This window comes from Alosa pseudoharengus, unplaced genomic scaffold (genome assembly GCF_046254945.1).
Source record: "Alosa pseudoharengus isolate Yale_2024_CS ecotype anadromous, Long Island Sound unplaced genomic scaffold, YU_APseudo_1.1 YU_APseudo_1.1_scf_14, whole genome shotgun sequence".
NCBI lineage: Eukaryota > Metazoa > Chordata > Actinopteri > Clupeiformes > Clupeidae > Alosa > Alosa pseudoharengus.
The window spans coordinates 27,234,100-27,256,153 of record NW_027468609.1 but is presented as its reverse complement, the minus strand read 5'-3'; the positions used below and the strand labels follow the sequence as shown (position 1 = coordinate 27,256,153).

The 22,054-nt window shown below is 41.4% G+C and overlaps 1 protein-coding gene across 3 annotated transcripts; it reads right to left on the bottom strand.

Annotated features, from left to right (window-relative positions):
* Nucleotides 1-384: 384 nt before the first annotated feature.
* Nucleotides 385-16,658, bottom strand: slc38a9 (solute carrier family 38 member 9). Of its 3 annotated transcripts, none has more exons than XM_076284456.1 (15): nt 16,591-16,658; nt 15,532-15,649; nt 14,315-14,441; nt 13,659-13,777; nt 13,365-13,428; nt 13,073-13,166; nt 12,146-12,316; nt 11,998-12,057; nt 11,541-11,735; nt 6,338-6,445; nt 5,699-5,805; nt 4,311-4,424; nt 3,123-3,271; nt 2,814-2,903; nt 385-2,252 (listed from the first exon to the last, which is right to left on the bottom strand). In XM_076284456.1, the coding sequence occupies exons 2-15, from the start codon at nt 15,612-15,614 to the stop codon at nt 2,087-2,089; spliced, it is 1,647 nt and encodes a 548-aa protein (XP_076140571.1). In that variant the 5' UTR covers nt 15,615-15,649; nt 16,591-16,658; the 3' UTR covers nt 385-2,086. The 3 variants fall into 3 exon arrangements, with proteins under 3 accessions (XP_076140571.1, XP_076140572.1, XP_076140573.1); XM_076284457.1 differs by having other exon boundaries at nt 16,581-16,646; XM_076284458.1 differs by having other exon boundaries at nt 16,560-16,612.
* Nucleotides 16,659-22,054: the final 5,396 nt, after the last annotated feature.

Here is a 22,054-nt window from a genome sequence, read left to right as displayed (position 1 = left end):
AAAATAAATGGACTTGACTTCCTTGATGTGATGTGATGGGAGATAGAAGGCCCATTATTGCCATTATATTGGGTTGATGTAAAAGATTAAGTCCCCTGTGATCGGGAAAATCGATGCTTTGTACCGTAATCATCTGACTGACAGACTTTCCTGGAAACCACCAGAGATGGACAGTTCTGTGTGACCGTACATCTGACATGTGCACTGTAACACTCAAGGTTGGAAGGGAGTACACTAGACTCTTGATAAAGTCTTATAACAAGGCTAACTGGAGATCATTACAGACTCTTACAAAATAGTCTTGATTATTTGAATTTCCATCACTGATATGTGGTGGTCTTACATTCAGTATATTCACAGACAGCTGAGTGTGTGTGGGGGGGGGGCAGTTTCCATGTAGATCATGGTAATTTATTATCACTAAAAGTACAGAAACAAACATAAAATATATTGCCAGCAAACCAACACATATTTACAAAACAGATTAAACCTTAGGAGTTTAAAATTGTGTGCAAAACTAAGAACATGGGTGACCCCACTGAAACCTCAGCAAATATTTGTAGGCATCTAAAAAAAAAAAAAAAATTAAGCAACCACTTAATCTGGCTTCACATGCTCACCAAGTGGAAATCCCTCAGCAGGGTTGTTATGCTGCAGTTATATTGCTAGCAATGTTAACCAACACAAGAGTTGTGGCTGCTTCAGTTGTCAGTTACAGGTCTGGCTGCCAAGAACCATTCCCAGATCAAAGTCCCTTTGTCCATCCTCTACTCTATGTACAGATGAGGCCAAAACAACATGAGAAACCAGAGAAATCTTTGCCTTCATACATGCATTCACTCATGTGCGAAGACTTCATATAACAGCACAATGTCAGTTTTTGGGATCTAGAATGTTCCATGCTGATGGATGTTCAGTGAACATCATTGTCACATCTCGGACAATCTCAGAACCAACTACATACAACAGCAACAGCACCAGCACCTGTAAACATACTTTACTGTATGGCTTCAAAAATAAAAGAAAGAAATAAGTCATCATTTTCAGAAAACCGCTATGAGGAGATAGATACGGATTAATAAGTAAAACATATAACATTCCTGATATGATTAAAAACAAAATGTTCAAATGTATAAATAAAAGAGCTGAAAAGGGAGCACGTTCTGTTTCAACACAGGAATGAATGTACTGAATACTGGTGATTCCACTTGTTCCGATACTCATCTAACCAAGGACAGAAAAAAAGCCAACTACAGGACAACAACATACCACTGATGACACCCCTTGTGTCTCACAATTTTAAATACAACTTAAAAACACAGTACAACTTCTTGCCTCCTGCATATAAGACCACCTGTGAACCGTGCTGTGGAAATTGTAAGAAAAACAAAAACACCCCTTCTGTGGATGCTTAATATTTAGTAAGGAAAGTTGCACATACAAGCCTCAGGTTGGCATAGTTGGATGCATCTCTCTGGAAGTTAAAGCTGTAGCATCCAATGACTTGCATAACTGAGAGGTTATGGTAGGCAATACTTTCAAGCAACAAGAACACCAACACTTCCGTGGCCACACCATGACATACAATGATTAGTAGTGTACACTGTCTATCAACCAATCAATGATCTGTTTATAATAGTACTGCAAGACATTGAAAGACACACTGGTCAGAACTAAGAGCACTCCCTGGGGAAATACCTCAACAAATATCATTCAACAACGCAGACATAATGTTAACAACCATACACACTGACACAGCTCCACATGCTGTGTGACTCATACAAAGTCACTTCAGACATAAAATAAAACAAAAGAAAAACAATTATAACCGGCTGGCAAGTTTTGTTACATTGATATACCTGACGAAATAGCTTTATTCAGTATTGTCTGAAGCACCATTCTCTACTTCCTCTCTAAGTTAAAAGAGACAGGAAATTCAGGAAATCAACCACTCCATGATTGTACGTGGTAGCCATTGGATTTTCAAAAGTCTTTCGGTGTTTCATATTTCCTCAGGGAGTGCTACTGTACTTGTTCTGCCTCAGAAGGGCAGCAGGACTACGACACAACCTGCTCTGGGTCAGGACTACATGAAGAACTGGCCCACCAGATTGGCCACGCCCAGCAGGATAAGGAGACTGTGGAAGAGGGCCGAGGGCCAGCGCAGCTCCCCCCGCCGCTTCAGCGCGATCATGTGGATGAGTGATGGCAGGACGAACACCAGGGCCAGACCACACATCGCCCCGGAGAACCTGAAACAGAGAGAAAGAGACAAAGGGAGAAAGAGATGAAGAGATATCCTCGGCATGCAATGCATTTTCTTGTAAACCTGACTCAAATCTAAAGCCAGATGAGTAACGTAATTTCCCAACTATTAGCCAAGGTTTATTGATTTTGCAAAATTTCTTCAGCTATGAGGTTAATACACGGGGACAGTTAATATCATATTAATATGGTTTTGTTTTTTTTAACTTGCATAAAATACTGTCCTGAGGTTTATATAACATTGCGGCTAATACACAGGAAATTACTGTACGACATAATTTAAATCCCATTACGCTTCTCCACTGTTTGTTCTCACACCACCCTCTCCAAGCAAAGATTCCCCTCAGATACACTAGCGGTCAAAAGTTTGGGGTCACTTACAATTGCAATTATGTAAGCACATAATGTAATCTGAAAACTGCTGCCCTGATTAAAAAAAAAACTATGCAACTGATCTCAGCTTGTATTCTGTCTATAATGGAGTGGAATGGAAATTTCTAAGTGACCCCAATCTTTTGACCACTAGTGTAGTTTCAGCATCCTCTCACCTTATTATTGAGCCGATGTTGGGGTAAAACTTGGCCATCAGGACACCAGAACCAACAATGATGACATTGAGCACGAAAACATGGAAGAAACTGGGAGGGCAGGAGAGAACACGGCTTATTTGCATACTATTTCAACAACATCCAAAATGTAAATGAAACTCATATTTGGAAATAATGTGCATCAGCTGAATATAAAGCACTCAGACATATTCATATGTTGGTGCTATATAACTAAAATTGAATTGAATGTTTGGATTCTAGTTTGACTTCCTGGACAGAAGGTTCTTGAGCAGATTCCACAAGCCTCACCCTGGGTAGTTACTGCCAAAGACCTGGCTCATGACCTGCACACGGACCAGGTAGCCGAGCATCGGGTAAACAGTGGTCATCTGAAACAACAGGAAGCTGCGAGCCACAAACACCCACACATCACTGCTAGGGAAATTGTCCAGGAAGTTCTGAAAGAGACAAATGGCTGATGATCAATAATACTCTAGAGAAGATCTGATAGCACAGTAACACATAATCACAATAATCAAAATCAAACTAGGAGAGACTGAAGACGTATGTATACTACCACTATGAGGACAATATGCCAGTGCCTATATATACATATATGATATTAAAACATTCCAACATATTTTAAACTGCTAATGTCCAGTCTTGATGTATACAACAGAGCTGGGAATTTGCAATGAAACACAACCTAAGGTTATGCCAGCATATATAATTCCTATCTTAACTGACTGGAATGACTACATAACAGATTTCAGATATACACAGGACAGGTGTTAAATTCCTTCTGCTATAGGTAGGGGGATTTCTCACAGCGGCTTATCAACAACCAAGCCTATCAAAAACAAAATCACCAACAAAGTTAACGTTGTGGGCAATAAACTTTACCAACAGAGCAGCCTTTGTGAGCATTTAACTGGGGTTATCAGGTAGGCAATTTCCTTCATCCGTGTTTCATTGAATAAGTATTCAAGTATTGGCTCATTAGGTTCTGAAATCGGCAAGGCTAGGGCAAAGTATTCAGGTTTCCTTTGACACACATACTCTGTGCATTGTGGTTATTCCTCTTTAACATGCTCTCCACAAAAGGCTGACACACACACACACAGAGACACAGAGAGAGAGAGAGAGAGAGAGAGAGAGAGAGAGAGAGAGAGAGAGAGAGAGAGAGAGAGAGAGAGGAAAGAAAGAGAGAGAGAGGAGAGAGAGAGAGAGAGAGAGGGAGAGAAAGAGAAAGAGAGAGGTCTTGTAAACAATGACATGACCTTAACTTTATCCCCAGAAATGTAAAACATTTACATATTAGATGAGCAACTTACATAGTGTTGAAGACATGAAGATTTAAATCAATGCAATGGTGACGTTAGATGTCAATTCAAATCTCTGTGTCTTCAAACACTAAGGAGATTTCTCATCAAGTATAACTCTTTTGATGAGTAATTGGACAAAACATTAGACCTTAAAGGCCAGATAAACTCTTACTGGTTCAATGCACTCTTTGGACAGTTCTGGTGAAGGAAATGATGCAAAGATCAGGATTCCCACATAGAGGTAAGTCAGGCCCACCAGTAGATAGGCCACAGACAGGTCCCGCACCTGGAAACACAGCAGAGTAACTTAAACTTATGACATTTACTTAACAACAGTTTATTCTCTTGCAATGAAATTAAACTTGTAATCATATTGTTTTGCTGGCATTTGGTATTCTATCAATATTTGGTATTCTATAGTAGTTTGATCATTCCATGCTAAACCTATGAAAACGCAACACATTTACATCATTCCTAATAATTTCAGAATTTATATTATAAAATATAAAATATAGAATATAAAATATTCACAGAGGAAGTCAACATATAATCATATGGCAAAACTGTGCCTTAAGTTAAAGTACTGAAAATGCGGTCATGCACAAAAGATCTAAAACTGATGCATGAACAACCACAAATTCATCCCAAATGGACCTGCTTCAGCTGATGGCAGACATTTTTCAGTTCCTTAGCACAGCAGTTTTAAGCACATTTCCTGTTCAGGGTGACCAATATGAGAGAGTTCCTCATCAAGGTCTTTGGTTCAAAGAGAAATTGAACAATATCCACTACCCTGTCTAAGCTTCAGTAGTTTCGTTAGGGTAAGTGAAAACTGCTCTGCTCAATGCTTTTCTGCAGTGTTCTGAAATCAAATCTGCTGAACCAGCAAGAATTTCTCGTTTGGTCTTCAAAAGTCAAACTATGGACATAAGAGTATGTACGTCACAAGAGGTCTTAGCTTACATACAAAAATGTATACAAACCTACACACAAATCAATTATATGCTGAGTTGTTCCCATAGATATATGTGATATCCAAACATTTTTTTACTTTTTTACTTATAACAGGGTTCCCACTCCCAAGTCAAATGTATACATTTCATTACTTTTCCCTGACAAAAAAAAAAAAACTGATTTCCATAACTTACTATATAATGAATGGTACAATATACCAAATAATGATTTCAGAGCAGCTGCGTAGCGTTCAAGAATCTTTTACTTTTTAGAGCGAGAGATGAATAAATGGGCATTAAATAAACAAAGTTGGGCTACTCAAGCAAGCAGCAAAGCTAATAAACAGATATACACCAATTCTGCGCAGAAATATATTTGTATGTATTTTGACAAGTCAACTTTAGATTGCTACAACAAAATCCCCTGATATTCCATGACTTTGCCCCAAAAGTGACACAATTCCCTGACTTTCCATGTCTGGATAGACTTCCCAAAATTCAAGGATATTCCAGAAATGTCATCACCCCTGGGAATCCTGTTATAACAATATATTGCCACATGCACTTGCACAAAGTGTGGCTTATTGCTAATTGTGGTTGTGCTCACATTATTTTGCTGGTGCTTGTTGCTCTTCATGAGTGTGATGATGCAGTTGTGAATGAAGAAGGCCAGTGTGAGAATCCCAGTCAGCTGTGGGAACAGCACTCTGAACTCTGTGGGCCAAACAGTCATGTGGGAAAACAAGGGTTGAAGATGAAGGGTTAAACCATGTTTGTAGAGACCTTAGTGAAAAACATACAATGTAAACTACTAATTCTGTACCCACCACAAAATAATATGGTGAGTTTCAGACAAACAAATCAATCAACAAATCAACATTTTGTATTTCAGTCTCTAAAAATGTCTCTTCCTGTATCTAATAGAAGTTGAAAGCTATGGAATATATTAGCAAAAAAAGGACAAACTACCAAAGCAGTAACACAAGATTTCATAACACCTACAAGAAATAATTTACAGTGCTTACTGTTAGTTGACGCTACATAAAAGTTCAATAAAAAGATATAAAAAGATATAAAAAATAAAAAACACAATAAATAGCTTAAGTCAATGTCTTTGAAAAAGTACTTTCCAAATTGGACATTAACGGTGTTGTTCTAACATATTCTACTATCTAATCTGCCTCCTGTCCGACTACTAAATGCAAATACAAAGACAAAGACAATCATGTCCCAACAAATGAAATACCTGGAACAAAAGCCTTAGTGGGTTCAAACCAGTGAAATTCCAGGTGGAAACCCAGCCGAATAGCTTTTAGAGTCACCAGGCCGATAAGATAAACCACAGATATGGTACCTGATTGGATAAGAGAGAGAAAGAGAATAATGTAATCCACTATGTATACAAACTTCTTAAAACGGGTATGTGGACATGCGTAAATAAAGGTGCAGATAAAATGTGTGGCTTCTCAAACGTTTCATTGAAGGACAATAATGTCAGCTGAGTGTTGCTAATTAAGGACTCACAAGTGGGTGACTCATAAATCAATAACATCATCTGTTCATCTATTCTGGAGGAAATGTGTGTTCTTTGCTATCAGTACCCTACTACTAACCCCAGTGCAATATTATCTTCCAAACTTACCGGTATATTGTGCTTCTTTTTGGTGTCACAAATGAAAGGCAGAGCTATGTAGCCTGACGTCATCATACTCAATTCTAGTCAGAATTAGTCTGATACTGTTCCATTGGGATGTGATTATGGTGTGTGTTTCAACCAATACAAACTCAAACTTTGTAGCCAATCAGGATTTAAAGGTTACATGATGAAAGGTCATTTTGTTGTGTACCATATGTTACACATATTGCACTGTTAGTCTCACTGTTAGTCTCCGGTTAGTCTCCGTCCGTATTACATGCCGAGGGAGTTCTCGCACGCAATTGCTGTCTGTGTTTACGTTCCACTTCGAGCTCTCCCGGATTCAGCATGTGACGTCATCCATTCCACAATCACAAGGCTTCAAACCCAACACAGTGATGCCTTTTTTGTGATCTCTGGCGACTTCAATCACATAACACTGGATTCCACACTCACAAATTTCTACCAGTTTGTTGACTGCCCTACAAGGAAAAACAGGACAATAGACCTCATGTATGCAAACGTGAGGGATGCATACAGTGCAAACCCCCTTTCCCCTCTGGGTAAGTCAGACCACAACCTCATCCATCTCCAGCCAATGTACAAGCCCAAAGTACAGAGGCTACAAGCTGCCACACGCACCTTCAGAAAGTGGACACCTGAAGCGGATGAGGCTCAGAGAGACTGCTTTGAGTGCACTGACTGGAGTGTGTTACAGAATGGAGAGGACTTAGAGGAGGTCACACAGTGCACAACTGACTACCTGAATTTCTGTATGGACATTGTTGTTCCCACCAGAACTATACGCTGCTTTCCCAATAACAAGCCTTGGATAACCAGCAATGTCAAGACCCTTCTTAATAGGAAAAAGATGGCGTACAGAGAGGGGGACATGGCAGAGCTGAGGCGCGTGCAAGTGGAACTCAAAGTCAAGCTGGACGAGGCTAAGGAGGACTACAGAAGGAAAGTGGAACAGAAGTTGCAGGAAAACAACATGAAGGAGGCATGGAACGGCATGAAAATTATAACTGGCCTGAAGAAGAGCAGCAGCTCTGTGGAGGGGGACCTGGACAGGGCGAACCAGTTGAACCACTTCTATAACAGGTTTGACTGCCCTGCTCCATCTCCAATGGGAGTGGTCTGTCCACCACCCCCTGCAGACTCAGACACTGCTCTTGTTTGCGTGCCTGCCCTACCCCCACCTTCCAGCCTCCCAGTCTCTCCAGCTCTGCATCCCAGTGACACCCAACAACCTAAACCATCACCACCTCACGCCCTGCGTCCAAGACTCTGGCAGCCTTGACAGGGACATCAAGGGGGTGGTCATCCCCAGACCCCACCCCCCCTCAATACCAGTGCAACACTCACCCCCACCATCACTGGATATTGCACCCCTCCCCCACACGGTGATCCCGAACAATGAGGCGACAACGACCTCAGTCAACAGCCATCAGACACACAGATCCCGGGATGCACCCCTCCCCTCCCCTTACACCCCCCATCGTCACAGCAACTCAAGTGAGCGCTAAACTAAAGAAACTGCACACGGGTAAGGCAGCGGGGCCTGACAGACTGTGTCCAAGGCTACTCAAGGCCTGTGCTGCTGAGCTGGGGGAGCCACTGAAGCACATCTTTAATCTGAGTCTACACCTTGGACAAGTTCCAACACTGTGGAAGACATCATGTCTCACCCCTGTCCCTAAAAAGCCACATCCTAGTGAGCTTAATGACTACAGACCTGTCGCTCTAACATCACATGTGATGAAGACAATGGAGCGACTCGTCTTAGGTATGCGCAGACCCCAGGTACGCCATGCACTAGACCCGTTACAGTTTGCATACCAGGAGAAAGTGGGCGTGGATGATGCCATCACTTCTACACAGGACACATTCTCACCTGGACAAGGGGAAAAGTGCTGTGAGAATCATGTTCTTTGATTTCTCAAGTGCTTTTAACACCATCCAACCCCTCAGACTGGGAGACAAGCTCTTGCAGATGGGTGTGGACGCTCACCTGGTAACCTGGATCACAGATTACCTGACGGAGCAACCACAGTTCGTCAGACTGAAGAACTGTCTCTCTGACACTGTGATCAGCAGCACCGGAGCGCCACAGGGAACCGTGCTCTCTCCAATCCTGTTCACCTTGTACACATCTGACTTCCGCTACAACACTGAGTCATGCCACATGCAGAAGTTTTCTGACGACACTGCAATTGTGGGGTGTATCAGGAACGGGCAGGAGGAGGAGTATAAGTGCCTGGTGGAGGACTTTTGCGATGGTGCAAACTCAATCATCTCCAACTCAACACTTCAAAGACCAAGGAGATGGTGGTGGATTTCCGCAGATCTAAGCCCACTCTGCTACCAGTCTCCATTGATGGGGTCAATGTCAAGGTGGTAAGCACCTACAAGTACCTGGGTCTCCACCTGGACAATAAACTGGACTGGTCAGCCAACACTGACGCACTCTATAAGAAAGGGCAGAGCAGGCTGTACTTCCTGAGGAGGCTGCGCTCCTTCAATGTGTGCAGCAAGCTCCTCAGGATGTTCTACCAGTCTGTTGTTGCCAGCGTCCTCTTCTATGCAGTGGTATGTTGGGGAGGAAGCACAAGGAAGAAGGATGCTGGGCGACTTGACAGGCTGGTAAGGAAAGCTGGCTCTGTAGTGAGAGCTGAACTGGAGTGCATCACTTCAATATCTGACAAAAGGACTCTGAACAAACTGTTCAACATCTTGGACAATGAGTGTCATCCACTCCACAGCACTATTGTTAAGCAGAAGAGCCTGATCAGCTGGAGACTTCGCTCACTGCCTTGCACAACAGACAGACTGAAGAAGTCATTCATCCCCAGGGCCATTGAACTGTTTAATGCATCACTTAAGGCAGTGTTTCTCAAACTTTTTTTCTGGGGACCCACTTTTTAAAAATGACAGAATATCGCGACCCAACTCGTGACTGTGGTAGTTAACAAACTAGATCAGTGGTTCTCAAACTTTTTCTTTCATTCCCCACTTTGAGGGGGCATTCTCGAGCTCCACCTGTCCCTCATCGCTCTAAGAAAGTGGTAGGTCAAGCTTAAAATTGTCAAATTTATTGAAATAATGACAAGTTCTAAATATATCCTCTTCAACAGAGTTAAAATGAGCTGGTGCTGCAGATATAATAATAAATAAATACATAACACACATATTTTTGTTTTCCAGCAACATATTAGGAAGCATAGGCCATTATACAGCATTGTACAATATATTCAATGAAATGCCAACATGCTGCATTAAATGGATCCATAATCCAGTCATACTGAGCACTGCTGGTTGGGAAATATTTTTGAAATAAACTTTGCAGGGATGTGATGTAGGCCTACTGTTTAATACATGGGATCACAAGAGTGCCTCCCAATCAGACGTTTCAGCGATTTCGCTCAGAAATCTCAAGTAACACTGTCGCGATCGAGGCGCCTGTCCCATACTCAAGTTTTTTTGGTGAATGCAGTATAATCTTATTTGCTAGGTGAGGTAGGTGCTTGTCTTTGCCTTGTAACTGGACATTTAACTCAAATGTATCGCTAAGATATATCAAATATATCGCTAAGATAGGCCAGCTTTGTCAAGAAATGTTCATTAATGAACGTGCTTGCAGATTCAAACATGCGCTCTTCCTCCAGAGGCGACTCGGAGCTCAAACACACGCGACAGCACTTTACCTCGGGAAAAGCCACCTTGCCTCGCTGTGAAACAGTACAGCCTTTTGGTCAGCTACCATCTCTTCCCAAAGTGTGGAGAATAGACGCGCTTTTAAGGGCCGGGTTTTGATGAAATTCACCACTCTCACAACAACGTTCAAAATCTCTTGTAGGTCGGGACTAACTAAGCTGCCTTGACACGAGCGCTTCCCTGTGAATATCACAGTGCGTCCATTGCGCATCGGGTGCTACCTGGGCCCAGGCTACAGATAAAAAAATAAATAAAAAAACACGTCAGTTCGCGCCCCACCTGGCATGTCTCCGCGACCCAGTAGTGGGTCGCGACCCACAGTTTGAGAAACGCTGACTTAAGGGAAGAGGAGAAATAGACTTCTCTGTCTGCCTCTTCACCACCTCCAATGTCTTGAACTGTCTGTCCACTAGTCACTTTACATTTGTATTCTCCTCCATGCCACATGCCTTTCTTAATATAGTTATTTATATATAGATATATAGACTTTATTCTTGCACTGTTGCACTGTTTGACTTACTCATTTGCACCACCACCATGACACTCATTCACACAGATCACCTTACCTTACCTTATGCACTGAGAACCACAGGCTCAGTCCCTGCTTCAGTCATTGCAAGCGCACCTGATTGATTATTCACCACTATGTGGATACTGTTTTTTAGAATAGATTTTGATTAAGTTTTATTTAGTATAATTTGTATTTTGTATATTTAGTATATTCTTTATCTTCTACAGTCCTAATTGCTTAGTTGTGTTTTTATATTATATACTTTTAATTACTTTTTCTGCTGTTATTGAATGTGTGTGTGTGTTGTCTGTATGCTACTGTGACCTTGAATTTCCCCTAGGGATCAATAAAGTATATCTATCTATCTATCTATCTATCTATCTATCTATCTATCTGAAGGAGTGCTTGTCTTTTGAGACACAGGAATTTGTTTTGGAGGCATCAGAACACAGCGAACAACAAGCTAAGCATTCCCAACCACATTTGGACAAAATGGTCCCATGGTGGTCTCCAATGTACACAGTAATACCGTCAAAACTACCCTGCAGAGGAAGTGGAGAAGTGTGCCCAGAAAGGGGATCTTACCCAGGAAGGTGAACCTGGCAAAGAAGGAGGCCGAGCGGAAGTTGAGGAGGGGGAAGAGCAGCACAATGAGGTAGAGGGGGATGGTGTTGGTCTTACTCCACCAGTGGTCAAACACAGCCGTGGACCTGTTCCCACTTCCTTGCAGCTGGACAGTGGCATTGCCACCATGATCAGTATCAGGGAATGGACATATGACTAGAAGGGGGGGGGGGGGGTTTGAAAGGTGAACAAGCAAAGAAATGCTATACCTCAACACATCAGTCCAAGCAGTATAAATGAATTAGATCTAGTCTGTTGAAGACATAAAGAATATGCTGTACATGCCGTCTAGTCATCTCTGATATTCATTCACTACAGACATGGACAACAGATATTTTGCATAGACAATGAGAGGGATGCCGTGAGAAACATAATCTACTCAGCGGTCATGTATGGCTTAAAAAAGGGAATTTCTTACCTCTTTCAGATCCATTTGTACCAAACTCATGATCTGACATGTTAACATGATGGACATAGTCTAAAAGGAAAGAGAATATATAATAATTTAGCATTCAAACTCAGAGACCGAGACATCAAATGTAATGGACTCGGTCAAGGCTACTTACTGTAGATGAATTTGCCCGTGTTGAACAGGAAGTTAGACATGAGCACCCAATAGACCACCATCGCACCAATTAATGACACCATTGAGAAGATCAGGCTCAACCACTTCCCAAATGACCCAAAATAATATCTACATACATCTGGAAACTCCCAGTCCGAAGTGTCAATGGATGCTGAAGGACAAAACAACGAGAAAAACATTCATTTCCTGAGCATGCAAATTCATGTAAACAGCATTTTCTGATTGCCTTAACCCAAATAAGAGGCTCAATGTTAAACCATGTAGAACAGTGTTGAATCTAATATTTGGACAAGTGATCTCAGATAAGTATGCTTCTCTGCAATCGATTCTGGGGGGTCTATGGTTTTGCCGTGAGTCAGTGCTCTAGGCTGTAGGTCCGATGTGTGAACAGTTGCATCTCATTGTCAAATGGGCCTCTCCCGTCCCTGCACTTGCGGTCCGAGCCTAATAAATTGCTGTGCACGCTCTGCATACCTACATACTCTGCGTGCTTGAAAACGTGACAGCAAGGAAACAACAAATGGACGCCCTTAGCGGGACATGTGCCAGTGTAACGACTGTCAGTGGTCACCTGCACAAGAGGTTTACAAGCTTTTGAATAAATCAAGCGTATAAGTCGACAAGAGCTACACAAGAAAAGACAACATTTGAACACTTGTTGTGATTCAAGATTCGAGATACACATATATGTAGTTGTAAGCTAACTTTAGAGCTAAATTAGAACTGTTAAAGTCCTGATTAATATACAAGGGTTTACTTCTGAGTGTGAGATCAGTCAGTAGTGAGAAGTGAAATTTAGAATAGGAAGCTGCAATGTACAGTTGGAAGAGCTGTAATTCTAAAACCTGTACTTCTTGAAAAAAAAAACACCTGTAGTTCTTGAAAAGCTACAAGCTCGCAGACTTACGTATAGATTTGGTTGACTTTAGCACCCTGTAACAGCAATATAAGGTGAGGAACCCCATTGCGATTAGAATGATAATCCCAAGTGTGAATCCCGCCTAGAACAACAACACGTTTAGCCAATTATGGAAGATAAATCTCCAACACATTGCTCCTTTAGATATCTACATCTATGTGGCAACTGAACTGAATTCAACCCATTTTTACATATTATCAATTATTTATTATTAATTATTCATAATATGTTATGGTACTAAAATGTGCATACAATGCACATAAAATGCACATGGAAATACCTGCTTAATTCCCCATGGTATGCTAAGTATTGACGTTCCCATCATTGTGTTCCAAATGGCAAAACTATAAAGGAAATATATGACATGACATAAAAAACAATAATAAAATCTTGAGTCTATGTACACTTTTGTAAACATTACTGCAATCTTGGATGATAGAATAATTTTTCCTTTAATTTTTACATACAGCTGCTCATAACAAGACACTGAAGTTAAAGGAGGGAAAAATGGCAACGTCACTTGCTTTTGTCAACCAGGTATTCACACGAAAATGCATAGAGTGGCGATACATACATGGTGACAATACTAGGATTTTTGGTGGCGCCATCTTTTCCCTGTACTTTGAATGCAGTCCCCAGCGGGCTGTAAACGTAGATATCCTCAGGAGGTGGGATCACATGGTCTGGAGGAGCCTTACACAAGACAGTCCAGACGTAAACAAAACATACAGATTGAAAACATGGGTCAATACTTCTCATAGTGATGTCAGTGGGTTGTTGTGTCTTCAGAATGTCATTCCGAGCAGAAAGCACTTCAGAATGTAAAATTCAAAATAGAATGCTATGAACATTCCACTGTGAAATTATGCTGATCAAGCACGAAAAGCAACATGCCATAAACACATCATGGCCAATGGCAAATGGCTGAGCAAACAGAACAAATGGAGGCTATCGGATGACTGTGTAATATGGCAAAGTAAAACCATTATGCACGGTCCTCAGACATATAAAGGACCTTTTGAAGAATGACTGTCAGCTTGTGTAACGCATCTGATTATTAATTCTCATCAATGAATCAGCAACTACTATGAAACTGACCATCTATGGTGGACAATGCCACTCTTGTTGCAATATAATGACGCACTATTTTTTGAATACATTAAATATACACTCATAACTTGATAAATGAGACAGTCAATAAATGAATGCAAATCTGATGGGTTTTTTTACCAGTAATCTGTCAGATGATCCGGTTAGACGCCCATAGTAATGTATTCTACTGCTCAAGATAGAAGCCTCTGAAGACACTCGCTCCGTGGCATCATCAACAATATTCTTGGGCTCTACATGAAAGGGCCTACAGACACAAACAGGCCTTCATAAGTCAAAAATATCACATACATACCACACACTATACAAAACACTCCTTAGCAACATGTGAGCACACACTTGGTGCCTGTAGTTTTCAGTACAGAGGTGTTAAAGGACAAGTTTCATTGCACACAGCTGCACGTGCGTGAAAGGCTTCTGAGAAAACCTTAGCCTAAGTATTCTAAGTAGCTGTGGCGCCAGGGCAGGACTCGGACCCAGACAGAGCGGGACATCCCGGTTCCAGAAAGTAAAAGTCCTGCCATATATTATTTCTACCTGTGCACTTAACACAGGTGATATCACTAATTATCTGATCTACCTGGCTGCTAATTAGGATGAGCTGGTTTACTGAATGGTTGGATAAAATACTTGGCAGGACTTTTACTTTCTGACCCCGGGATGTCCGCCTCTGGACCTAGAGCAGGGTGGGGCTCTGTTTTGGAAACCCACAAATTACTCCAACACTTGGGCAGTGTTTGTGAAATACCAAACTGGATTAATTCAGACATGCTTGCTACTGATGAACCAATGATACGCAGGGAAAGGGAAACAGCTACAGGGAACAAACCCATAACCCGCTGCCTGTTTCATTTTAGGATAAATGGAAGAGAAATGGCTGTCTGCTACCATTGAACCAAATATCGATATATATAGTCAAAATTGTTTATACTTTAACACATTTGGCAAGCATTGAACGATCATAACAGGGAATGTTAGTAGATGGACAAGCTCAGTCAAAATTACATAATAGAATGCCATTTAGGTAGTAAAGCCAATGAACCTATTACAAAAGTCAGACTGGATTTTATGTACCTGATTTAGTTTCTGACCTCAGCTTAAATAACAGTTAACAATTAACTTTGTCACATTATTGGTGTACCTTACAGTGGCAGTTATAGTTCTAACAACGCAGTAAAAGGATACAGATAAAAGACAAGAGTATTGATGACCTTAACTGAGTCACAAAATGCAAAAGTTCTACCTCAAATTATTGTTTGAAATAATCAACCTGATGTGAAATTGGTCAAAACTGCAACATAGGTATCTCCGCAGATTACATTAAACAGTGGTTGTACCTTCTTCCTCTTGGCTCAAGTGAATCTATGGAAGCTTCCCTTCCTAGCATGGACCCCAGTAGTGGTTTTGAATCGTCCTCCATATCTTCAGAGTTAGCCACTTCACCTCATGGACAACCTGCAGATGTTAATAAAGAGATCAGCTTAAGACTCCATCAACTTCAGCTGCTTAGTGCATTGTTCAGCAACCCCAGGGCCACAGGCTAAGGCTCTGGAGATACACAAGAATACCATCAAGATGTAATGGTCCATGTTCAGACATGTGATTAATTGAGGGAAGACCAAAGGTTAACTCACATCCACATTCTAACTGTGACCTTACATTAGAGCAAAACAACATAGCTACCACGGTTGTTTCATAAGTGAATAAATATGTACGTGTACATCTGTAACATTGTGCTGCATTATAAATGGAGGGGCAAACCTCTTTTTGAGCGAATAAGTAGATTATTATACGTCTACATGGAAGTTTGTGTAGCCAACAAGTTATGAAGTCGCGCTGAAACATTCACATTCATCGAACTCCTACCCAGAGCGTTTAATTAATTAAAACAACGATTAGCAGTTCAATTGTATTTTTAACTGTTTAGTTACTAAATCGATCAATTTCATACGCGTTTATTTCTTTCTTTAACCGGTCACTGCCGACAAGCAACTTTTTTTTAATCTCGAGTAGCCTATGTTTAATGGTTATGAATGTGGCTTGCTGACAGTTCCTGAAGTGAGGTTGGCACCTCCACAAAAGTTAGTGTTTTCTAACAAGTTTGCTACAATGCCAATAAACTATTTGTTTTATGAAACCAACAAATCTGAACAGTAAACTTAAACTAATCACCCAGAGAACCTTACAATATGGGAAGTGTCAGCATGCCTTTAACCTAAGCTCTCAACATTTCATCAAGCTAACTGTTTAGCTATTTAGCACACTGAATGCCAACCGGCTTAATGAGGTGCCACGAAAGGTCTGACTCCTACCTAATGTTAGAGACATATAATCTTCCCCACGTAACAAAAATACGACAACTTACATTAAAAACTTAAAAAGTTACCATCACTCACACGAGAAGCACACCCTGCGCCGAAAGGTAGCTATGCAGAACAGCACTGTTTTGAACAAGATCTACGGGTACGTCAATAGCACATGCAGGGGGAGGTTTTATTGGATCTGTAGTGCTTACTTCATCGCGTCCATGTGTGCTTGAGGTACACAAAACTACAATACCCACAATTCAACGCTGAGAAAGTCATCTGATTTCCCAACGTCAGAAGGTTTGTGATGAAGTTGTTGATACCTGATGCTCTTTGGAAATCCCAAATTCCTTAGGCTAACTGGGGACTGGGGATGAGCATCTAAGAGAGAAACAATATAACATTTACAGTTGCATTTATTAATTAAGCATAATTAGGACATATTGGGTAACAATAGGCTAATCGTACCAGAGGATGAGAGTGCATACGTTTAAATAATAGTTAAAGTAGTGTAGTCAAAGTAGGTAGTGATAGAAGGGGCCCGTCCCAATACCTCCCCTACCCCTAGATTTTTGCCCTAACCCTCGTTTTTGCGCGTGCACATGTAGGGCTAGGGTGTCCCATTACTATAGGGAGCAAGGGGAAGTGCTATTTTGCCCTTAAAATCAACCCTCAAAACATAGCCAGGACCGATGCAGGCTTAAAACGAAGTGGGAGATGAAATTACCCTGGATACCGTGCGAGCTCAGCGAGCCGGCCAAATTTTTCATATATTTTCGCAAATAAGCATATTAAAATTTCGGAATATGTTGGAATATGTTAGCTGGATGCACATCTGATGGACTGTTGAGTTTTGAACACTAATGTTAGAAAATATCTCACGAAGCTCTCTGACGATGTTCATGATATCTGCTGAGTGCTTTGAGAGAGTCTGCCCATCAAATAACGTTATATATCTGATCTGGGTAGTTTCGTCAATATTTAAGGTGGGTGTTCTGGCGTTCACATGAACACGAATATCTTTGTTGATTAACTATACGTAGATAAACCAGCACAGCCCACACAACAACGACCGCTGGAATGGGCATGTTCCTGAATGAAAATAGTAGCAGGCTACTACCGGTAGACACGTCGGCGCTGCGCGTGACGTAGGTGAGCACGTTCGCTACGCTAATTTGCATTTAGTGGTGTCCCAATTTATAGGGAAAGATCTTCACCTCCACTTCCCTTGTCGAGGGGGCTTTAATGTTGAGGGCAATCAAAACCAAGTGGAAGTTTTAAGGGGGGAGAAATGGGACGGGCCCAAGGAGAAAGAGGTAGAGGGGTGTAGTAGCCTACTCAGCCGGATCCCCACTGTGACTTCGAGAAACGGAGGTCTATGTGAAAACTCGCCAGATGCCGCATTATCATGTTATTTGGGCAGTTAGGAGCTGCTTCAAGTGCCAGTGTGAATGCGGCATAAGAAGCCATACTAGAAGACCCGACCAACCCTTCCGAAAATAGCCTACCTCCTCCTCTCGACATATCTAACAACCCAACAAAACACCCATAGATATTAGAAAGATATGGGGGCAAACACCTTACTGTCAATGGCCAACACTTGCTGGCAATCAGAGACACCTGTCTGATTTCCAATCAGAGACCGCCTCATTGGCCTCCGTGTTGCCCCCACAATGATGGTGGCGCTATAAAACCTAAATTCTGGAGCCCAATGCGGTATCTATCTTTCTAATATCTATAAACACACATACATGCACTTCATTTCTACCCTCCTACTACAGGGCGAGAGCAGATGTTAGTTGGAGGAACGCAGTGATCGAGGGGCAGATAGAGGAGAGCAGTTTCTGAAGCGGTGAGCAAAGCGGGAGACTGACGACCCATCACCCCACTGTTTGAAAATTTGGTTAATGAACCTATTGCTCCCACACGGCCGAAATATGATGAAACGGGATTAAATATATATATAAATCCAGACTTAAAAAAAAGTGCTGTCCTGGGGAAAAACAGAATATCTGGTTAAACTTGTAGGAAGGCAGTATTTAACAACAACAAGAATAATACACTTATTTTATTGGTTTATATCTCTCCCACACAAAGTTCTTGCTTTTGTTTAACTGCTTAAAATAATAATTACGATATGACCTTTGAACCTAGCTATATTAATCAATTTCCCGCCATGAGTTTAGTTTCCACCTGGTAACTTACGTAGTTCCTTCCTTTCACTTGATCGCAGAGCTGGTAGCGGCCACGCCAAGAGATCCTCGCCCAAAGTAACCGGCAAGTTTTACAGAAAAACGTATGTACGCCACGATGCTCGATAATAATGACGTTAAATACATATCTAAGTGTCGTGCATTATATAATTGTAATAGCTGATATGACCATGCTATTTCACACATTCAAATGTGGAGAATTAATGCATGCAAGGCTTGCTTGCAAGATGCCACGTGGTTAGCTTAAACTGTGCCGTTAACTCGTGGTAGTCAATGACTAGCTAACAGTAATGAAATTTGGTCAGTCAACCTTGTAGATTTGTAGATATAAAGGCTAGGGTATATTACTCCGAATTCCATGCTATGCTGTTAAGATTATTTGAAGTAACGTTAGTTTTATCTGAAATCGCCCTCGAGGTTATAAAGGGGAATTGGCATTAACAGCGGTAACGTTACTTCACTGTAACTTTATGCTAATGTAACGTTAACGTTACCATTAAAGTCAAATAGCTGGGCCACATGTTGGTCAACATTGAACTTGTGATTGTTGGTTAGCAATGCGTTCAAATCGTAGTAATTGTAAACGTTACCATTATTCAATTCAGTGTTCAACTATTTGGATAAAATCAACACCTAAGTGATAACTATGCCATTTCAAACCCCCCACGTAAGATTCTACGTGCAGTTCAGTGTCCCAAATTCCCCATGCTAAGTTGTACTTGTAATTTTTATGTCCCTTAATTGTGCTCGTGCTAAAAACCACCTATTTAACAGGTGGTTAATAATAATTGTTGTGAGCATAAGAAGTTTGCCGCTCGAAAAATAATTTGTGTTGGTACAAACGTGTAATTCAAAGCGAGAAAAAAAATGGCAGGGCGACTGCTTTCTCCAGAAAATATTGTGGCTAGCTGCTAAATGGCAATATCTCGAATGGACTGTCGTGCATTTATATCTCAAATGTCTACTCAGATCGGCCATAGATGAAGGATGTTAAACAACCAAAGGACGGTTACACACTGGTCGTCTACAAGTGATTTCACGCTAGGTTCTCCACGAACGTGCGGTGTAGTGTCAGGAGAGGTGTGGCGCTTTTCCAGCCGCACCCCGACCGAGTCACGAACGGCTCTTCTCATCGGGCGTCCCGGCTAGACCAACCGAAACACTTAAGTGCATGCAGGGGCGTATCAAGCTTTTTAAAAGTGTGGGGGTTGTGGGATAGGAAAATGAAACAATCTTGCCAAATTATAAATAACTCCCTACAGGGACGTTGTAAGTATTTTCAGAGAGGGGTGCGGACTATATTGGTGTCCGGCAGTTTCTACCCCGAAAAAAATTAGAAATTCTGATTGCTAAACACACCATTTTAATGCAGTTTGGGAGGGACAGAAGAAGCAGCGCCCCTCATATGTGTGGCTCATGTGACATGTAGGCCTACATGATCTACCTGCTATCACTTCACTATTTGACACTACCCTACATGGAGACATATCTCATGTTATAAATCAAAAAAATAATTTCAGAAGTTATGTTTTGTGCATATGGGTTAGCAGGCTACAATAAATTGCCCTAACAGACAGCAGCCTAATTTCGAGGTATCACTAATATTAAATACATGTAAAGGACACAGAATAGTGACAGAACTGTAAGCTCAAATTCAAAAACGTTTGAAGTCTACCCAAACAAAGGGAATATAAATAAATTGTTGCATATAGCCAGCTTAATTAATGTCAATTTAAAGATTATGATTAGCAGTCTATATGCTTTTTCCATTGATACAGGAAGCCACGTGTTGTTTAAACTATTATTGCTTCTAGCCCACGTTACCTCCAGTTTCACTTGCTGCAGGGACACACACATTGCATGAGCGCTCTAAGCGTTCTATTTGTGTTCTACATGCTGGAAATCTTAGTTCTCAGATGTAGAACTCAAATGTGTCTTGACGCCTCCGTTTGTAAGATCAAAATAAGATGTTCTAAATGGAACGCGATCGTATTTAAGACGTAGCACTACGACACACACATTGACAGTGAAATCAGATCAGACGTGTGAAGCACCAGGCATAACTTAATTTCGCGGCTACGTGGACCATTAGGTTAATTGTTGAGGAGGCCCATAGTTTGAGAAAAGCTGCAGATCATAGACAGAGAAAGCATAATGCTCTGAGAACAGTAGCCAAAGGTCTTTCTGCACAAACAGCAGCACATCTTGAAAGATGCACACTTTGAATTTGATCAGAGCCATCAGGTTCTTCACTGGCTAACTTGATGTGATTGGCTGGATGACCGTTCAATAAAATCAACAGACCTATTTGTCTCTTTGTGTGCGTTGTAGATACGGTTCCAACTCTTTACGAGAGCGTTTATTTCCATATTTTACTTTCATTTTAATCTGACAAAAAGTGTGGGGGATGGAATCGTGTTCCAGCAAAAGTGTGTATGTTATAACACCCACATCCCCCACGCTTGCTACGCGCCTGGGTGCATGGGTATCGCTACATTTGGGAGGGATTCTGACTTAATGCGTTCACTCCAGCCCGCAGATGGTAGCTTTGCATCAGCGGCTCCTCAGCCATAAGCACGAACCAAATGTCCGAACCTGCTGTTAAATTCGCACAATTACCATTGCAACCACACATCATCGGTAGGGTAAAACTAACCTGTCTCGCGAAGGTTAAGCACACTTGGCAGTAGGCAGGGTCGGCGCAAGAGAGCAAAGGGTGTGTGTGTGTGGGGGGGGGTGCACCTCACTTTTATTATTATTATTATTATTATTATTATTATTATTATTTTCAAAAATGGCATATAATAAAGAGCATCATTCGAGCCTTTTGTATAACTGAAACAATATGATCATGGGGGAAAATAGTGCAAGAACATAGCGGTCATAGTCTAGCATTTAATAGACTAGCGTTGCATAGGCTACAATACAAGTAAGTGGGCTATAATGGACTCGCCACTAGCAGCCCTAGGCTACAGCCGAGTGCAAAATCTCACCATCAGGTGTCTTCATTCATTTGCGAGATCTTGTAAGATCCTGCTCAAAAGCAAATTGCACATACTGATAATATTACAGCAATGCGCAACATTGCACATAGACTATGTAATCACTCAACTTGTTCTTTAAAGTACAGAACGAATTGCAACAGTCATAAAGGGGGTAGTTAGATGCACCAAATGTGACAAAGTTTAAGAGCGAACAGGACACTCGACATGGCTTTTAGTATTTTGTGCTGCTCTGACTCCACTTTTATTGACTGTTAGTCTGCTGTTTTTGAGTTTGGAGATTTTGTGCAGTACAGTTTTGCAACAGGCTACGAATGCAGACTCCACAACTGTCACATT

Coding starts and splice junctions, on each gene's coding strand:
- slc38a9 (XM_076284456.1), bottom strand. CDS start 15,614: ATGGAGGACGATTCAAAACCACTACTGGGGTCCATGCTAGGAAGGGAA. Junction 4,425..5,698: donor ACAAGCACCAGCAAAATAAT/GTGAGCACAACC, acceptor CTGTGTTTCCAG/GTGCGGGACCTGTCTGTGGC. Junction 3,272..4,310: donor CCAAAGAGTGCATTGAACCA/GTAAGAGTTTAT, acceptor TGTCTCTTTCAG/AACTTCCTGGACAATTTCCC.